General features: G+C 34.5%; 1 protein-coding gene across 1 annotated transcript; it reads left to right on the forward strand.

Annotated features, from left to right (window-relative positions):
* The first annotated feature begins 5059 nt into the window (after positions 1-5059).
* On the forward strand, positions 5060-5806 carry LOC149375828 (uncharacterized). The gene has a single exon (XM_089596846.1). It carries the CDS (start codon positions 5060-5062, stop codon positions 5804-5806), a length of 747 nt encoding a protein of 248 aa, XP_089452972.1.
* The last annotated feature ends 16065 nt before the right edge of the window (positions 5807-21871 follow it).

Consider the following 21871-nt stretch of genomic DNA (forward strand, 5'->3'; position numbering starts at 1 on the left):
ATAAAAATTTAACGATAAAAAGATTAGCGATTTTGCAGCACAAAAGGAAATAAAATGGAAATTTAATCCTCCTAGCGCTTCGCATATAGGCAGTGCATGGGAGCGTTTAATTCGTTCGGTAAAAATCGCTCTAGTAACCCTATTAAAGTACCAAGTGATGTCTGATACATGTTTGTTGATCGCATTGACCGAGATTAAGCACAGTGTAAGCTCACGTCCACTTATGCATGTATCACTTGATCTTCAAGAAGACGAAGTTCTTACGCCAAACCATTTTTTGATTGGGACATCGTCAGATACTATAAGATTTAAATAGTATAAAAAATGCTTTGTTTGAGTAAACACTGGCAAGTAGCACAGCATTATGCTGACAGTTTTTGGGGAAGGTGGTTAAAAGAATACCTTCCATCACTGACTCCGAGAAAAAAGTGGCATAACAGTAATAATTCCATCAAAGTAGGTAATATAGTTCTCATTTCAGATAACAGTTTGCAACGAAATCAGTAGAGGAAAGGTGTAATTATTTAAACAATACCGGGTTTGGACACTAAAGTTCAAGTTTCTGAAGTAAAGACAGTTAATGGTGTTTTAGATGGATCAACTAGAAAGTTGGTTCGTTTTGCAAAAGTAGGAAACTCTGAAGTTTCACGTAAGAGAGAGGGTGCTCCCGATGGGAAAAAGTAATTCTATATGAGGTGCTGTGGGTTTGCATCGTTGTTGAGAAGGGTGCGCATAAATTAATAAAAGTTCAGCACAGCTGGGATAAACTTGCTGCGTAGGCGTGTCGAGCACGGAAATCTGGGAAAAGGAAGTGATTATCTGGGGCCGCTTGGAATGATAGGACGTCACGATACGGGGTAAGAGGTGTTCTCGTGGATGGTTGCGCCAGGTAGCAAATGACGAGGATCTCCTTAGTAACGAGGAAAATGTTGCGCTTTTTTTACAGTGATGCAGGCTTATGACACTTCTTTACGAATCACAGTAGCGTCAAGACGTGAAAGGTTGTCTAAATAAAGAAAAATAAAGAGTAAGAAAAAATGTTTAAACTGACTTTTCTTAAAAACTCTTGAACATTAACTTACAATCATTATTATCATTTTCTTTACCGTAAAAATTTTTATTTTTTTCACCAGTAAAACCTAATAATTTAACATCATCCTCTACAATATAAACATTTCTAGCAATTATAATTTTATTAATTATGAGTACTCTATAACCAGCACTTTCGTATCTTATTAAGCTTCTTACTTCTGCCTTTTTGTTCTGTGTATTATTTCGTTTAACCTCTGGCACGCTTTCAAATATTTTACTTTCATACAATGTAATATTATTTATGTTCGGCTAAACTCCCATTGTTCAGTTTTCAGTTCACTGAATACTAAACTGTATTTATTTTAAATGTACTTAAAATATATGTATTCTGAACAAGTAGTATACTATAGCTTACGTATTAGTATGCATCCTTATGTATTTGACGTTATATATAAGTAGGCGAATGCAGGAGAGAAAGAGATGGTATGTATGCTTGTACAGTTAGCTTTTTGTGTTATAGGAGTCGCTGGCGCACGACTATAGATGCGTGTCTCGAGTGTAGTGAGCTGCTATGGCTAGTTCTCCTTCAACTCTCACAACGAGCTGGTCGTACTCTATTTACCAGTCTCGTTGCTTTCTTTTACTATTGAACTTTTCTTTTGTCGTAATATTACGAATTGTTAAACTTAATTTCAATCCGCGTTCTCTCTCTTCCTCAATATTTATTGTTGTGTCGCGCTTATGTACACATATATAAGAGACGCTATCGTGCGTTCTCTTTCTATTGCGTTGTATCGCGCTTGTAAACACATATAGAAGAGACGCTCTCGCGCGTTTTCTCTTCCTCTGTATACATTTTTGTGTCACGCTTGTACACACACATAGAGGAGACGCCCTCGCGCATTCCCTTTCTATTACGTTGTGTCGCGCTTGTTTACACACATAGAGGAGACGCTCTCGTGCATTCTCTTTCTATCACGTTGTGTCGCGCTCGTACACACAAATAGTAGAGACGCTCTCGTTCTCACTATATACATATATATATATATATATATATATATATATATATATATGTATACTATCTACGGGAGTACTTTGAACTACTCCCTTTATTAAAGGTGAATCATATTATATTCACAGCACTTATCCGTAGAAGTTTTTTTTTTCTCAAACTTGCCGAGAAAGTCTCATGCATTATGAGCACCAGTAACGTTAAAATTAGACCAACACGTTTATTCAAATCGTCTAAATTGCAGCACTCATCAAACCAAGGTAGTAAATAAGCGAAATTCGCTTGCCCTGCTCATCATCACCAGAAGGAAGACATCAGTCAACTTGCTGAGTTTTCGTTACCTTCTGGTCATTAGATCACCAACAGGAAGACCACACCTATTGATACTACGCCACAGTAGCTGTCCCCACGCATCAAATCCGCCGCATCGAACTCGAACTTGCACTAGTAAAACATAAGTCAAAATAAGCAAGCGAAAAATAAAAGATCAAACGGTTAGTTTATAATTATTTGTTTTATAATAATAATAATTGTTAAGCTTTTGAAAACTTATTTAAATGATCTTTATTTTTGCGTGGAAATTAGTTTGTATTTTACGTCATTATTAATTTCGTTTGAATCTAAATATGTCTTTTGCGTATTATTTAATAAGATATTGAAATATAATTTGATAAATAAATATAAACAAGCAAGATTACTGTGTTGAGTCTCGGTTGAGTTAGCGGTGTCGTGGATAGCATAGTTTACTGGATTTAGGATTCTTGTGATTTTCTATAGTTTCTATTCATTATTAAACTCCTATTAAGTTGTTCTAAATTATTTTCTAAACAAAAATCCCGATGTATTTTTCACCTCTGCTGACAAAGGCAACGTTACGGTTTGTCTCAAAAAAAGTGACTATGTGGAAAGAATGCATAATTTACTGTCTGATTAATTGACGTATGAAATTATTTTAAAAAATCCATTAAACTCTCTACAAAAGAGAACCTCCAAAATTTTAAAGAATCTCAACTCTAACGGTTTTCTTTCTAGAACATACTACCCCAACGCTTTGTCGCTCACAGACACAACTCTAGCTAAATGTTATGGCTTGCCGAAAATTCACAAGGTCGATGCCCCTTTACGACCTATCGTCTCTCTTTTCAATAGCCCTGTATATTTTCTAGCAAAAGTAATTTACGATGAACTCAAGAAGTCAGTCAACGTTCCAATATCACATATTAATAATAGCTTTAAATTCAAAAACAAACTAAAAAATATAAAACCCACTACTAATTATAGACTAATGTCTTTAGATGTCAGCTCCCTATTTACTAATATTCTTCTAGAATTGGTACTACGGAGCATTGATTGACGTATTGTGACCATAATGAACAAATGTCGAATCCCGGTTGATGAAATTCGACAATGTACAGAATTTTTGTTCAATAATACTTTTTTTACTTTTGACAACATTTTTTATCAACAAATTTTCGGCACCCCAATGGGTTCTCCTATTTCACCTTTGTTTGCTGACCTTGTAATGGATGACCTGGAACATAATTGACTCTTCATCTTAAAAAATATCTATAACATTATTCCATCGTTTTGTTTTCGTTACGTAGATGATGTATTACTTTTTTTTAATGTTGACCATATTGACCAAATTTTAAACATTTTTAATTTATATTATCCCAAACTACAATTTACATATGAAATAGAGATTGACAAGAAACTCAACTTTTTAGACATGACGATAATGAGAAATTCTATTTATTTTAATTTTGACTGGTTTGAAAAACCTACTTCTTCCGGACGAATCTTAAATTATTTTTCTGGTCATCCAGTTAGCTATAAGAGAAATATTGTTTTTAATTTAGTTGATAGGGCGATCTTACTTGCCAGTATACGTTTTCACGGTGTAAATATTGCTAGGGTGAAAAACCTGTTGATAAAAAACAATTAACCTTTTAACTTTATTAATAAAAACATAAAGGTCAGATTAAAAAAACATAAATATAGTAATCGTAACAGTAGCACTACAAACACCTACCCTCTCTGCAAATTGGCATAGCATACATCGACAATAATTTTGAAAAAATTTCAACCATGTTAAAACCCTACAATATTTACACTTACCCTCTTATTAACAACAAACTGCAGCATATCGTCCGCTTAGGAAAAGATACAACGAATAAACATAAACAGACAAACGTAGTATATAAGTATTATTGTAAAAATTGTCCTGCGTCATATGTCGGTGAAACAAAGCAAGCGGCGGGGGTCCGTATTAGTGAACATATAAAAATTAAAAACTCTGATTCCGTTGTTTGTGCACACCAAATCAATTTTGGCCATGAATTCGATTGGGATAACTTTAAAATCCTTGACAAAGAATCCAATTACAAAAAATGAATTATTTCCGAAATGCTTTATATAAAACTCGACAAACACAACATAAATAGAAAGGAGGATGCGCTTTCCTTTAATATAGCATACCTTTCTTTACTACGAAAGTTTACATGTCCCGATCGAGTTCATCGCCCTTTACCGTCTACCTTTGCGGCTCCACCTATATAAGCGCTGGTACGAGTAAGTCAACCAAACTTACGAATTCTCGCGTACCTGTGGTAACAATTTACATTAAAATTTATTGTATTTTGTGTTTGAGCCTTCCAGATCACTCATTGTGTGTTTTTAATTTTTTTAATTTTAATTTTGTAGCCTGATGAGGCTGACGCATATTGTCAGCGAAACGTTGCGCATTCATAAATCAACGCAAGAAAATTTAAATACACTGTACTTGTGTTTATTCATTTTCTTTTATTTCGCCCCCAACGGATCACTGACCACTTTGAATTTCCTATTCAGTTTGGTTGTTTATGAGAACTTTCTAGACGGCTTTGAGTGTAGTTTGTTACCCCATCGTGTAGACCTCTTGTTAGCAACATGGAGAGTTATATTCAGATACAATTAGATAATTACAGTAAGATTGAGAATACCTATACAAATTTTAAAAAATTAGGTCAAGCTAAAATGACTTATGGTCAAGCTATAGCACGGCAAAAACAACTTGACAACGTTTTTGCGGAATTCAAGGCCGTTCATAACCTTATAATGAATTTAATCCCTTTACCTAAAGATCATGAATATTGCAAAGAAGAAGTTTACATCAAGGGTGAGGATCATTATTATAATGATCTAGGTGAATTTACGGACTTTTTAAATAATCTTAAGGGTGAAATGACACCTCCCAACCCAATTAGAGGGTCTGATCCGTTGACCTCCTCTTCAAGTTTACCGCGAATTGATTTACCACAATTCTCTGGTAGACGAGAAGAATGGCTTAATTTTTGTGATGTTTTCCGTGCGTTAGTCCATAATAAACAAGAGGTACCGACCACCATTAAGCATCATTTTTTGCGAACTCAAGTAAACGGCGAGGCAGCCAATTTAATTGAAAGTATTCCACTAACGGCAAAGAATTATAATCAAGCATGGACAGCTCTAATCGATTATTACGATAACCCTAGAAGATTAGTTTCTAGCTTTGTTAATACCATAATTGAAGCTCTCCCCATGAAGAACGGTTCAGCTACCGAGCTCAAACAGTTAATTAGCAATAGCCTGAGGCCTTTAGCTGCCTTAGAAAATCTTGGAAGACCTGAACATGGGCTTGGGGATTTTTTTATAGGGATAGTATCAAATAAACTCGATTTTAGAACTGTTAAGGATTGGCAAAAGAATTTGGGTTGTTCTACTGAACCCCCCACCTTGATTTAGTTCAAGACTTTTTTAAATAATCACTTGCTGACTTTAGAATCTCACACTATCACATCTAAAGTTACGCCTACAAACCCCCCTGCAAGATAGGGTAAACCTTAGGACAAAAACCGGAACGTTTTGAGTAGTCATCAAACTACTTCGTCTAAGGTATTTTGTCTCTGCTGCAACGGAGAGCACTATCTTCGCTTGTGCGACAGTTTCAAAACCAAACCGTGGCATGTCAAGAAGGCTATTCAAAAAAAGGCCAAACTTTGCCTTAATTTTTTAGGCCCGCATAAGTTTGACGAATGCACCTCATCTGTCCTTTGTGCGATTTGCCAACAAAAGCACCATACCCTAATGCATCGGGATACTGACTCTTCTTTATTTCGGTCTGAGGCTAATAAAACAGATCGCTCTTCTAGTAACGAAAAGGTAGTAGATAATAAAGTCGTTCTCGAGACTAACTCCATGTATCAACACAGAGCCGTTCTCTTGGCTACCGTTAGGGTAATTATAGCCTCTCCCTCCAGAAAAAGCTTGGTAATCCGCGCGTTGATTGATCCGTGCTCTCAAGCTTTCCTTATTTCGAAGTCTCTCATGCAGTTATTGCAGTTACAACCTAAGAAAATCAACACGTTGTTGAATGGACTGGGAGGGCAGGTGAAGACTTCCATCACCCAATCTGTAAATTTTACAATCAAACCTTACTTCGAGTCTCCTTATACATTGGAAGTTGGTGCTCTCGTTATAAAAAGGGTTTCGTCTTACAGTCCTTCAGCGTCTTCTAAGAAATTGCGACTAGAGTATCTTGAAGGGCTCTAATTGGCTGATCCCAATTTTTCCTCAAATGATCCTGTCGACTTGCTTCTCGATGCAGCCGCCTATACTTCAATAATTGAGGAACCTATTATAAAGCGTGATACCAATAGTCCAATTGCGGTGAAATCTTCTCTAGGTTGGCTCCTATCTGGTCAAATTAGTAGTTTGCACAGATCAAAACCCGAGCAACTGGTCTCATTACAGGTTTGTGAGGAACCTAACCTCGAAGAATCGTTGCAAAAATTATGGCAGATCGAGGAGCTCTCTAGCTGCAAAATTCTTTCAGAAGACGAGCAATCATGCGAACAATTATTCCGTGATAACTACACTCGAACTAATTCTGGACGTTTCTCTGTAGCGCTTCCTTTCAAGTGTTCAACTGATTCTCTGATCGCTTCTCAAGTAGAATCATTTCAATTGGCAAGATCCATGTTCCTATGACTTGAGTCTAGGTTTAAACATAACCCGGGGTTGTTCGAGTTGTATCGCGACTTTATGCAAGAATATATTGCCTTGAAATACATGAGTTTAGCTGACCCTAGTACTTCGATTTGGTATCTCCCTCATCATGGGGTGTTGCGCGAGTCGTGTTCTACTACAAAATTGCGTGTAGTGTTTAACGGCTCTGCGACGACTAAATCTGGAACCTCACTAAACTCCTGTCTCTTTACTCAGGACAAAATCTCTTACCCACCCTATTTGATCTCATAATACGGTGGAGGTTGTATCGGCTGGTCTTTACCGCTGATGCGGAAAAAATGTTTAGACATGTAAACCTTAAACCACCTGACTTACCGTTTCAACCGATACTCTGGAGAGAGAATCCTTTAGACCCGCTTTTAACCTATCACTTAACGACAGTGACGTATGGTCTAGTTTCCTCACCATTTGTCGCTTCACGAGTACTAAAGGAGTTAGCTACTCTGTATCATGAAATTTTTCCTCTTGGAGCTGACATATTAAGAAATGATGTCTATATGGATGATTTCATTTCTGGAGCCCACTCAGTCACTGATGTGAAGCAAAAAATTAGCCAATTGATAGAGCTGACTAAGTTAGGTGGCTTTACTTTGCGCAAATGGTCAGGTAACTGTAGAGAAGTGTTATCAAAAATTCCTAAAGAACTGCGATCTTCTAACCTCTTGAAACTAGCTGAAAACGGTGAAGCAACGTCGGTTCTTGGATTGAATTGGGATCCAGAACTTGACTGTTTTACGTTTAAGATAAATTTATCTTCGTTCATCCCTTTGTGGACCAAACGCACCTTTCTCTCGCAGCTAGCCAAGTTTTTCGATCCTGGGTTGGATTTCTTCAGTGTTGATCAAAGCAAAAATTCTTATGCAAGAATTATGGCTGTTCAAATTATCATGGGCTGACCAACTGCCTCTTAATCTTCTAAGGGGATGGCATGACTGGTGAAATGGTACCAAGGCTCTGAATAAAATTCAAATTCCCCGTTGGAATTAATTTCAGCCCAAGAATTCAAGGTTGGAAATCCATGGCTTTGTGGATGCATCAAAACGAGCTTACGCAGCCGTACTCTATTTACGAGTAGTCATGGATAATAAAATTTCCATCTCACTAGTGATCGCTAAAACCAAGGTTGCGCTACTTAAAACTCTTATCATTACGCGGTTAGAACTTTGTGGTGCACACTTGCTCTCTAAGATGGTTAACCATTATATTTCCACTACTAAGATCCTACCGTCTCAAATCTATTTATATACGGATTCTATGGATACTTTGTGCTGGATTCGTTCAGTACCATCGAAGTGGTCAACCTTTATTGCCAACAGATGTTCCGATATTCAAACGTTGAACCCTACTGCTGTTTGGCATCATGTCAAAACTAAACAGAATCCAGCGGATATTGCTTCTCGTGGTGTGTTTCCTCATCAGTTGATCAATCACAGTTTATGGTTTGAAGGGGCGAAGTTTCTGAAGGATCGGGAAATAATATTCTCTAAAATTTCACCAAAAAACCTGTCAATAAAGGAAATCCTAAGTGAGCAAGTAGTCAATACTATTTCCTCTTAGAGCTTCGAAAAGGACACGCTTGATGTATACCTTGCTTATAGCAGTTGGCACAAGTTGCTTGTTGTCATTGGTTATTGCTTAAGATTTATTTTTAGGCTAATGAACAGGTGTCGTTTCACTTCCAGTAGGATAAGAAGGTCTAGCACTGCGGGAACTGAAGTCTTGTCGACTCAAGACTCCCCCTTTCTAAACTTATCTTATGCTTTAGGAACGGAAACTAATCGTTTAAGGTTGTCCAAACTCAGTAATGCTCGTTTGGTGTTAATTAGAATACATCAAAAGAAGCATTTTCTCAAGGAATACAACGTTCTTTCTAAAGATCGGTCGTTAACCGAGTTGGAGCGTAGCTTTATAGGAAGGCATAGTATGCTGAAAAAACTGAGCCCCATGTTAGCTGATGGTATCATAAGAGTTAGGGGTCGAATTAGTCAAGCTTTGATACCCAACGAAGCTAAGCACCCAATCATCTTAGCTCCCAATGATTATCTAACTAGGTTAACCATCGATTATCATGATAATCTGATGTTACATGGAGGAGCTCAGATTACTTTGACGTTCATCCGACGGTCATATTGGATAGTGCGAGGGAGGCAGATAGTTAAAAATTCAATTTTCAAATGCTCCCTTTGCATTCGCTATTCTGCTAGACTGCAGACTCCTATGATGGGTGACTGTCCTACTTCTCGAGTCCAAGAGGGTCCAGCCTTTTCAAAGACAGGAGTAGATTACGCTGGACCTTTCCCTATACGTCTGACTAAAGCTAGAGAAAAGGGTACGCAAAAGAGATATATATGTGTATTCGTTTGTATGATCACACGGGCCGTGCACTTGGAAGTAGCAGAGGATTGCTCTTTCCAGGCCTTTCTAGCGGCCTTTAGTCGTTTTACATCTAGAAGAGGACATTGCACCGATTTATTCAGTGATCGAGGCACGAACTTTAAAGGCACCTCCTCTGAACTTAAAGAATCTCTTCTAGCTTTCATGAGTTCATACAACTTGAACGACCAATTTCTGAAAATGGGCACTAACTGGCATTTTAATCCACCCTCAGCCCCTCATTTTGGTGGGTTGTGGGAAGTGGCAGTGAAATCTGCTAAGTCGTTGTTGAGAAAGGTAGTTGGTGAGCAGATACTTACCTTTGTAGAATTTTTAACGTTACTGTGTAGGATAGAGGCGTGCCTAAATTCGCGTCCTCTTGTACCCCTATCTGATGACCCATTTGACTTAGTAGCTCTCACGCAAGCTGATTTTTTGAATTATAAACCTGCTTTTCAAACTCCAGAACCTCGGCTTGAAAAAGAGCCCTTTAACCCCCTCCGTTGGTGGAAGTTTATTTCTTCTTGTATACAACAGTTCTGAAAGAGATGGTCTACTGAATACCTCGTATCATTACAGACCCGCCAGAAATGGTGTCAAAGGCAACGACAAATACAAGTTAATGATTTAGTTCTTATTTGCCAAGAAAACACCCCACCTAGTTATTGGCCATTAGGACGAGTCGTGAGAGTTTAACTAGGATCAAACGATACCGTTAGGGTAGCTGAAATTCGTACCGCTGGCTCAACTTTGACTCAACCGGTGGTTGAGCTTGTTTTATTATTACCTGTTGAGGAGTTTGATAGCAATAACAAGAAAAATTTGTAAAGGACAGCGGTCCTACCAGCGTCTTGTTTGCTAAATCTATTTAATACATATTATATTTGTTTTCAATATAAATTTCTTACAAATCTCTTACGAATCCTTGGTACGTGTCCTGAATTTTCACGTTCCAACCCGGAGGATTGTAAAATCAAGAAACCAACATAACACTTAATTTTGCGAATTTTTATTATACCTTTTTACTAAATTAATCTTAATTTGATTTTCTTTGAGCTATCTTTCAAATGCCGACTTCCCAACCCGGGGGTATGTTCAGTTTTGAGTTCACTGAATACTAAAATGTATTTGCTTTAAATGTACTTAAAATATATGTATTCTGAACAAGTAGTATACTATAGCTTACGTATCAGTATGCATCTTTATGTATTTGACGTTGTATATAAGTAGGCAAATGCAGGAGAGAAAGAGATGGTATGTATGCTTGTACAGTTAGCTTTTTGTGTTATAGGAGTCGCTGGCGCACGACTATAGATGCGTGTCTCGTGTGTAGTGAGCTGCTATAGCTAGTTCTCCTTCAACTCTCGCAACGAGCTCGTCGTTCTCTACTTACCAGTCTCGTTGCTTTCTTTAACTATTGAACTTTTCTTTTGTCGTAATATTACGAATTGTTAAACTTAAGTTCAATCCTTTTGTTCAGCTAATTAAACGATGTTGTAACAATTTACGATTCAGTCTCATCAACAAGCGATTTATCGTCAATTAACTTTAATATTTAAGACTATATTTATATTTCTTGATTTTTTGATAGTATCAAGTGAATCGTTACGAAGGAAGTAAGTCTTTATATTTTGTTGATTAATATTTAAAAGTGCTGTGTGAAATTAAGTTTTTTTATAAAGCCCGTTCAAAGGGCTAAGTTTAAATTTCTACTATAACATTTATTCTTGTATGTTTGATCTTTTGTCTCGTGTATTTTAATTTTGGTTTAAACATATTTAACTGTTTGTTCCTCTTCTTTGAAAATGTCTATTAAATCACGAATATGTTTCAATGCGGGAGGTAATGTTCTAAGTAAATAATTAACCTTTTCCTGTTTACAAACCGTTGCTCTAGCATTCTTTAACTCAATCGTTATCTTTTTAAATTCACTTAAAAAAATCAGAAGATTTTTCAAAATCACTCAACTTAACGGTTGTGACAGAAATCATATTGGTGAAACGGTAAGAGAGAATCACCAAATACAAGAAGGGGGAAGAGTGGAGTGCTGGGCCACTTGTACTTCATAGTTTAGCATCAGCTGTCGTGTGATATCAATGACCGAAGAGTTCTACATTACTTTTGGGGGATGAAATGTAAGTATTTTCCTTAAATTTTTGTTTGCAATTACCGCTGTGTATGAATAGATCGAGCAATGAGTATTTTTCCTCGTTATAAGATACACATTAGTTCATAAATGGCAGAAGTTACTTTTCATACAAGCTATGTTATGCTTACAAGGTGACTTTTTTTCAAATAAGTGGGATGGATACGGTTGTAACATCCTGCGTGGGTACGGTTTTGACACAAGTAAAATTAGTTTCTTTCTTTTCAGATGCCTCGTGAATATTCTAGGAGAACAGAAAGAGGTACGTGTAATGTTAAGAGGCATACAATGATACAAAGCACCCCACTACGTTTGAACTGCCTGATAGAAATCCTTCCTATCTTAATGGACCATGATACATAATATTGCATACACACACAAGTGAAGAAAAATTACATTTACTTTTTTTCATAGAATTTGTTATCAAACATCGATAAGAAAAAACACCTTTTTATCGCTAAATTTAATAAGATGTATAACGTTTAATCTCCTTACGTGAAAATTTTAAAAACTACTAAGCTAGGGTCATAAAGTCAATCTTATAACTAACAAATCAAAAAACACAACTGTTCTTCAGACCTCCTCCCACTTCAACAGCCCCCACACTATTATTATAGAATATAATGGAGACTCCTCTGATACTTACGGATCCCAATATGTCTACATACAAGTGCATGTCATGTATATATTAGTGGGGCGTCGCCCCCCTGTACGCTCCGCGCATCAACCCCCTACTGTTTTAATTCGAAAGGAGAGTCTTTAAATTTCATCGGTCAGTGGGAAGAGGTTGGTGCCCAGAATTTCATAAGAAAGTAGAGTTTTTGATCTTCATCGTTAGGCATTAGTTACATATTCATCAGTAAACTTCCATATCACCCAGAAGGTACAATTGTGGCACGTTAAGAGCTTTTTTTTGGACTCTCCGTTATGTTTGGAGAAAAAAGGTATCTATAAGCTTTGCTAGTTTTGACAACATTCATTTCATTCGAATGTAATATAAAAAAAAACAGTCCTTTAACTTTAATGTTAAATGTTAATACGACCATAAAATAATAAGTAATTTCATGAGTAAACAATATCATTATATGTTACAACATTCTTTGACTGCATAAAACACTTAGAATGCAATAAAGCTTTTGATGAACTAGATAATTGAAACAATAACTTTCTGTTTTAAAAGAAAAAGTCAGAGAATATAAATTTTTCTTTTAACTAGCCATATGACAATTCATCAACATTCAAAATTCTTCAAGAACTTATTAAAACTTTGACGAAAATTATAAAAGAAAATCCAATAGCAAAAAAGTACAAACGTTTACATAAAATCACAAATGGAAAAAAACTACCAAATTATAAAATGATTTTTTTTTTTCAAATCAGCAAGCAAAAACATACATGCAATAAACCATTGACAGCAGAATGTGGTGCTATTATAGTTGAAGGCTTCAGACTACCAGACAGTCTCAATCTTCGTGTATACCCAAAAGAATTACCCGATAATTATCCTAAAGAAACATTTTTAACTTAACTGTCTTAATTTATTAATCCCATAGTATTTCCATTATTTTTTCCCTTAGGAGATTTAGAATGGAGAACTGATTATTTTAAAAATTACTTAAATAAGAGCAAAAAAATAACTATGTTACAACACTATTCCTACAGACTGTCTAATAGACCAAATGAAAAAAATTTGAATCAATTATTATACGGGGGATGGCTAACACAACAATTTTTTATTCATTCTTATATTATGATTGAATATAACTGTTTGAATTATTTGAGATATAACTAAAAAAATTAACAAATAGAATGTTATCGAGGCTTAGTAGATGCAATTGTTCATAGTGCATCTAGTATTTCTAAGAATTTCGAGAAAAAGAAAAAAATTTGGAAATCTTTTTATACTTCCATCTACATACAATTGAAGTTCAAGATATATGCAGAAATATTATCAAGATGCAATGTCTTTAATAATAAAATGTGGTAGACCAGATTTATTAAAAACAGTTACATGCAATCCTTAATGAAAAGAATAAAGTTAATTTTATCAAAATTTCATAAATATACAACACCAAATGATATTTCAAACTTGACTGTTAGACTTTTTTACTTGAAATTAATGTCAGTTTTGAATGACATTATTAAAAATGATATATTTGATTAAGTATAAGTACACGTGTATACCATATAATTTAAAAAACGTGGTCCACCTTAAGCACATATTTTAATAACTTTGCGTTCTGATAAAAAAATTGTTACACCTGAACAAATTGATGCAATTATTTCAGCTAATATTTTTTCTGATAATACGAAGCTCACAAAATAAGTGATTAAACACATGCTTCATGGGTCTCATACAGAACAAAGTCCTTGTATGATTGATAAAAAATGTACAAAAAATTTACGCAAATTTTTTACAAACGTAAATTCATTTTTAACGAATGGTTAACCTGAATTTAGAAGAAAAAATAATACTTTCAAACAACATGTTTATAAAATTTGGAAAAAAGATGAAATTATAGTAGATAATTCAATGGTCGTACTGTATAGTAAATTTTTGTTAGTAAAATATAAATGTCATATTCACGTCAAATCCTGTGCACCTATTTAAAGCATAAAATATATTTATGACTATATACATAAATGTTGTGACAGAGCAGACATCAAAATTTAAAAATTGAAATACCAAAATAAAGAATTATTTAATAATATTAATAGTAACGTTGATGCTAGACATGTAGGTCCAATGGAAGCAGCTTGGAAATTACAAGAATTTCCAATTTGCTGTAGAAGTTATACAGTTGTAAATTTAGCTGTTCACCTTAAAAATAAACAAAAACTGGTATTTGAAGAAAATAATATTAAAACTCTAATAGATAACTACGAGACACAGTTAACATCTTGGTTCAAATTAAATAAATATGATGACTTTGCAAAATCCATAAAGTATGTAAACATCTTAGAATACTACATTTTTAATAATAAATTAAAAATTTGGCGAAGAAAGAAAAATATAATAACAAAAATTGCAATTAGTTGATTATACATCGTATCTCCTAATGATCATGTAAGATTTTCTTTTAAACTTGCATTAAATAAATTAACTGGTTTGACTTTGTTCAAAGATATTCGAACATATAAAGTAATAACTTATTAAACTTTTAAAGATACTGCAATTGCAATGGGCTTAATAGACAATGATGAAAAAATCGATGATATTTTTAAAGAAGCGATTGCTGTTATGTTTTCATATCAATTAGGAAAATTTTTTGCTTGTTTTTTAATTTCAGAAAACGTTTAAGGTAACAAAATATGGAATACTTAAATACAAAGAATCTTTTACGGAGGGTTTGCCTAATAATAAAGATAATTAAGCTCTTTTATATAATAACCAAATTTCAGATTAAGAAGATAAATCGTGTAAATGCTTTAATTTACCTACACCAAAAAAAAAAGAGAGTAAAAAAGAAAATATAGATAATGAAATACGTTTTAGTAAATTAATGTTTAACTTGATGTGTAAAAATTTAAATAATGACCGAAAATTATATTTTCCGCCCTCGGGTAGTTTTGAGAGGCTGGTACTTCCTCGGGCAAAAAAGCGGTTTTCCGATACTTGTTTGATAAGTCTTCTTTACAAACCTCGTTACGGACCTCGCTTTCAGCTCGCGCCGCAAACCTCTCGATTCGCAAACAAAGACTTTTTAAACTCGTAGGAAAACTACTATTTATATTATTTGTGAACAAAAAAAGTATTATTATTATTATAGATGGTTCCGGAGGATCAGGGAAAACTTACTTATATGAAACGTTAATTTACTTTCTTATTTCTCGAAACAAAAAAATCATGTCAATGTCATGGACTGGCATAGCATCATTTTTGCTTCCAAAGGGGATCACTAGTTATAAAACTTTCAGATTTCCTTCAGATCTTAATAATATAGAGAGTACATTTTTAGAATTTGAATCAGTTAAAAAAAAATTAAGAGAACTTGATTCAATTATTTGGGATGAGGCTTTAATGATTCAAAAAAAAGCATTGGAAATAGTAGACAAAACGTTAAGAGATTCATGTTACACTGAAAAATATTTTGAAAATAAATTATTTGTTTCTAGAGGTGATTTTCGTCAGATTCTTCCAGTGATAAAAAATGGTAATAGAAAAATCATACTTGAACAAACTATTAAATCTTTATTTTTATGGAACTCATTACAAATCTTAAAATTAGAAATTAATATTCGTTCCAACGATAAAGAATTTTTAAAATTATTATTAAAAATTGGGAGAGGGAAAATTAAAGCTTTAAACATTCCTAAAAATTAGATCTCAAATGATGTATGTTCTTAAATATTTTCTAATACCTACAATTGTTCGATGAATAGAAATATATTTACATCGCATAACGAGTACACCTCTTATTTAAATAATAAAATTCTCAAAAAATTAACTGGAGAAATTTCAACTTACTATATTACATAACGCAACTTTTAAAGGGGTTGAAAATTCAGACGATAATATTTATTTAAATTTTTCGGTATAAATGTTGAATAATATTCGTCAAGGGTTACCACCTTATAAACTAAATCTAAAAATTGGAACAATAGTGATGTTACTGAGAAATTTAAGTATATCAGATGGATTCTCTAATGGAACATATTTACGAATCACAAAATTATTACAGTATAATATAGAAAGAGAAATAATAACTAGAGAAAAAATTGGAAATAGAGTCTTCGTTCCAAGAATAACTTTATACACAGGAGACTTCTCAGCATTACCGTTTATTTACATTAGTTGTATCATGTCATATATGTACGTATGAGAAAAAACATATGTTACATTGTTTTCAAATGATAGTAACATAAAAAAAGTTGAATTCACCGAGAATTTTATACTTATCAATGACTTTCAATAATTTGATGATTATTATATTATAATTTTTTATAATTTTTTTTTTACCATTATTACATAATCAAACATAGATGTAATGTTTTATTAATATGTATAAAGTCAATCTGTTTGCCTCCTTGATGGTGTGAAAAAATAGATCAAAATAAGTCTTTTTAAACTAAGTAAACTTGGACTTTATTGTTAATAGGGTTAATTTATACTTCATAAAAAAAGTTGTAAAGGGAGAAATAAAATGGTGTAAAAAGGCTTTGGGAGACAAGAAAAAAGCGTGATGGGTTTGTGGGAGGCTGTGGGGGGACTAGAAAACTAATGTGGGAGGTCTGTGGGGAGTCTGTGGAGGGACAGGCAAAATTTTGTGAGAGGCTGTGGGGGGGCTGTGGAGGGGCCGTGGAGGGGATATGGGGAATGCCCCACACAAATAACTTTATAATATAGGAATATATATACACTTTGTCTCTATATGCATACATTTCACTTAATTTCTTATTTCAACACTCAAACCCACATATGTATGTACATATCTTTCTATATTATATAGTTATTGCAAGTGGATTTAGTATCAAATCCCCTTCTACCCCTAGCCCCTTTACCCTTTATACTCTATCTATTTGCTACTTATCCCAATTTATCCTCCTCAAAATACCTTATTATGTATTTGTTGCCTTGCTGTTTTTTATATTTCTTATTAAATCCCTCTTCACCCCCCCCTTAACCACCGCGAATCACCCTACATTAATCTCCATCACTCACCCATTCCTGTTTTGTGGTCAAAGATTTTTGCTGAAGTTGATTTAGTTTTCTTTGAATGTCTTAAACTTATTTAATTTTACGTGTACTGTGAATTTTCATGTGTTTATTTATCTTTTCCTTGTGCTGTTGCATAGGTAATACTGTAGTAGGATGTACCAGCTTCTTTCATACTGTTTAGTATTTTTTGTTTCATAATCAAGTGTATTTATTGTGTGATGTTCAAATAATACCGTTAAAGGAAAATTTGCTTCATAAAAATTTAACCGCAGAAGTCCTTGGTCTTTGATCCATATGGTATTGTAAGCGAATCAATTTTACCTCTACCCATATTAAATAAAAACGAAGCTTTTCATTTAGTGAGCTTCGATTTTCTTTATTTTTAGAATATTAAAGTGTTTTCATAAATGAGAGTACTTTACTGTTTTTCTGTAATGGCTCATTGAAATTTACTTTTTCAAATCGGTAAAACGTGTCTGTAATATCTGCCTAAAATTATTGTTTTTTTACCAAAATGTTAATTATTATTGCAAAAATCATTGAACGTTTAATCGTCTATTTTTAAATCTTTGTTTGGAATCATTAAGGCTTTACTTCATGTTATAATATCTTTTTTTCTCATTTTTCTTTGTCAGACTTACGCTCTGAAAATCCTGTTTCAATTTTATTTAAGTCTCAAGGTAGTTTAAAAATTCTGAAACTTGTCACACATCATGTTTAAAAATAGAAAAAATTCGACACAAACCCCTTACAGTTTTTAGAAAAATCCTGGAAGCCTCCACCAACCACTTCAATTTTTCTGAAACTCCACAAGCTCCAAACTCCCTCGCACAACTTTTATAAGAACCTATCCATAGGCCCCTACTGACCCCCTACATAATCAGATAATATTTTTTCCCATTATGATGTAAAATATATTTTTAAAAAGCTTTAAATGCCCTACACAATAGGGGAGAACTTTGGTTAAGAAATTTGTCACGTTTCTCCGTTATCTCAAATAAAATGTTTATGTAAAATTCACACAAGTGGAATGTTTACCAAATTTTCACACAACCTATAGAATATTTCTAATGGCTTGCTGGTGTCTTTTCATCAGATTGTCAAGAAGTATGTTAATTATATCATTAAAAAAGTATAATTCTACTACATGACAAAATGATACTAATGCAATGTACGATAAATCAACCATTTGAATAACGAAATCTTGGTTCTCTACGTTAGTCCTTCTCTTTACGAAAAGACAATTTACATGATTCAGTAGAGTTCAGTAAATTCTTCGTCGTTTTTTTATTGTCTTAATAATGCTTAATATCTAAGAATGCTTAAAGTCGAAAAAGTAATATAGGGTCGTCGGTCACCGGGGTTTCCAGCCTTGCGACAAACGCCTTCGCTCGTGACATATGCCAGTGAATGACTAACTTGGTTTTGTAACATCGGTGTATTCACATTAGTTCTTTTTTTTCTTTTTCTTCAAAACTTTCCATGCTGATTTTAGAACACTAATTGCAGGGGCCAAAGTGCATCTGAAAAGAGATGAATTACCTACAAGATTGCTCGTAGCTAAGGTACTACGACCATGCCTGACTCACATACATGTACGCTGGCCCATGCTGACTGGAAAAGAGATCAAATGAAATACTTCTCAAAGCATAAAATAATAAAATAACTTTAAAGAACTAACAGATGCAAAAAGTTAGCTAGGAACAGTTGCACCTGTCGAAAAGAACTTAGACAAGTAGACTAAGATAGAGTTAATGTATAGTTGGTAAGCAACCTCAATATGAGTAATAATGTTAACTACTGTAAACCTAACAAAGCAACATTATAAGCTTTTTTCTCGTTTTTGATACATGAGTTGCCAAGCTACCCTCTTACACCATAGAATTTCTATACCATTCGCAAAAATCTAATTTTTGTAATAAGGACAAATGTTGCTACTTTTCAATATGCAAAGAAAAGCGGGAAAGTTGAGCCAACAGTCAACAATAGCTCCTTCCCCTTTTTCTGACTCAGATATGTCAAGAGAGAGTTTGTACGACCGAGCCAATGTAAGTAACGGAGTTTTCAAATCCCCAGAGCACCACGTGCCGACGTTCTCTCCGATGAGTAAACAAAAGGAAAAATTAGAATTGATCATGCTACTAACATTTTGAAATACATCCATAGCTAACAATAACCGACAATCTTAGTTAAGTTAACAACCAATGGGTCGTGAGAAACACCCGATAAGAGTTTGGATTACAACTACAGCTGCTTCAGAGAGAAATGATGTCTTTTCCCCCAAAATTTTCGGTGGCAAGCTTTCGTGCGTCGTTTTTCAGCCAGCACGTGGTCAAGGTCCACTACTCTTTATAAAAATAGCCTGGAGGAATAGTGAGAAATCATTACAGTTTAATTTCACCCTCAAACAGTTGACTGGATAGTTAGAAACCGCCTTTGCTATCCCACGGTCCTCCACGAGTGCAGTTTTAAATCTTCAATTTTGGACTCTTCGATTTTTTTTTTCTCAATTTCAACGTGGACGCGTTTTAGAGCTCGAAATACGGTGTCAGTAAAATACCACACTAAGAGATTAAATAAAGGAATTATTCCTCACGTAAAGTCTAGGGCAATCACATTTAGTCTGGATGGTACTGGTGGCTCCTAGACTGATCGCGAACTTAAAACATTTTTCCCCCTTGCGTAATCTCTAGAGTGTAACTACCTTTGCTCGTTACGGTACTGGTAACCTCTAGATCGCAAATGGAATACTATTTGACACATTGCACCAGGTATTTTCGATAAATCCGAGACGTGCCACGAACGAGTGCATCGCATTATTACTCGATAATCGCATCAATTAAATTAAAATGGCTGTCCTCACTCCCTTTTATATACTTAGACTAGAAATATAATTACCTTTTGGATCCGCGTCCAACTTACGCACCCAGTACGAGTCCCAAGTTATTAAATGAAAGCTTAGACTCGAATAATACGTTGCGCCGACGTAACAATTCAATAGAGGCCGGCTTTACATAGTCTTTTAGTTGAGGAATCGTCTTCGGAGATCGTAGTAAAAATGTATTTGTTGGCAAGGTAATTTAAACTTAGGTGGTCCTTAAAAGGATCGATAAGATTGATAGCTAAGTAGAGAATGTAGATAAATATAATGGCCCTGAAAAGGGCTGGGTGCGAAACTTGCAGCTATTCCTTATTATTATTCGTGATGATGAAGTGTCAGCTGTGAGTAGCTTGACGCTTATCCTTTGAGTCTCTGTGTACGGACTGCAGAGATCGTACAGGAAGAAAGGTATGCCATTGACCTCACCGCTGACAAAAGAATATCTCGTCTTAAGGTTGTTCCCCGAATAACCAACCGTTCATCGGTAGTCAGAAAAGTGGGCCTTGCGAATACCTTATCGGTAGATATGCTGTTGGGGTGACCACTTAGAAGAAGGCCGTTGTTGCTGCCCATACTCTTCAGGGCTGTCTTCCCTGGCTTGCATTTAAAGTAGAAAATTCTCTGACGGCACCAGGTCAGATGGTTGAGCGGCTACAAAGCTCTGAAGTACTGGAGCAGGTTGTGCTGTAGCTAGAAACGTTTTCTGGTATTCCACCAGAGACGTTGACGTTCTGATCGCCTGTTTTTCCGTGACGCTCGTCTATTTTGGGGATCTGGGGTAAAAACCGATTTATTTTGCTTGCCCATGAAAAAAAAATGTTATCGGTAGCCAGGATGTCCAACTGCACGACGGACTCCTCTGGTCTTGGAGTAGTGGATTTCTGTCTACTTGATGAGGCATATTATAACCACTCTTAACTATATTTGATTGTGGGTGGCTTTAATTTTACCTCAATGCCACGTAGCAGATCCTACTGAGCTAAAGTGCAAACCTAGAATATTTTAGCAAATCTTTGAGCTTATTTATCACTATTGTAATTAACTTTTTTTAAAAATACTATGCTTTATCTCGGAATCATCAAGAATTAGTATGCAAAATTTCATCAAAATCGGTTTAGTAGTTTTCGCAGTTAGCGATTACAACAGTTTTAGTGGCTTTACTTCATATATTAGTAATTTTTTTGTTAAATTTTCTGTCTTGAGATTTAATAGTTTATTATCAATGGTCATTAAAAATACTAGTACCATAGAAAATTACATTTAGTACAAAAGGGAGTGTAATAAAGACTTATTTCCAGTATTTAAAGTTATCTTTGGAAAAAAAAGTTGTTTTGGGTTCTTCTCACCAGTTAGAATTTCAGCTGCAAAGCTATATTGAAACAATTTCGAGATACATTATCTTTTGCCATGATACAAACTATCAGCAATTTCAAAATTTTTAATCAGCATGACAATCGCTTTAATTTTTAAATTTTGCTCATGAGGTGGCCAACTATTAAGAATATTATTAAAAACTTTAACTGAAATATTTGTTAATATCATCGTCAGTAATAACTTTTACATAAGTTCCGTAATCTATGCTATAGTAAGTGCTTCTTTATCTTGGTACATCACTTAGAATTTTGTTGTTTTAAAATTAGGTGTATATATTATGGGAAGAGAGAATAACATTATGTATCACAGAAGCATACATTTTCAGTTTTTTATGTTTCATAAAATTTA

Source organism: Copidosoma floridanum, unplaced genomic scaffold, assembly GCF_036245765.1.
Source record: "Copidosoma floridanum isolate Cflo_tuat_1 unplaced genomic scaffold, Cflo_Japanese_pri ptg000004l, whole genome shotgun sequence".
Taxonomy (NCBI): Eukaryota; Metazoa; Arthropoda; class Insecta; order Hymenoptera; family Encyrtidae; genus Copidosoma; species Copidosoma floridanum.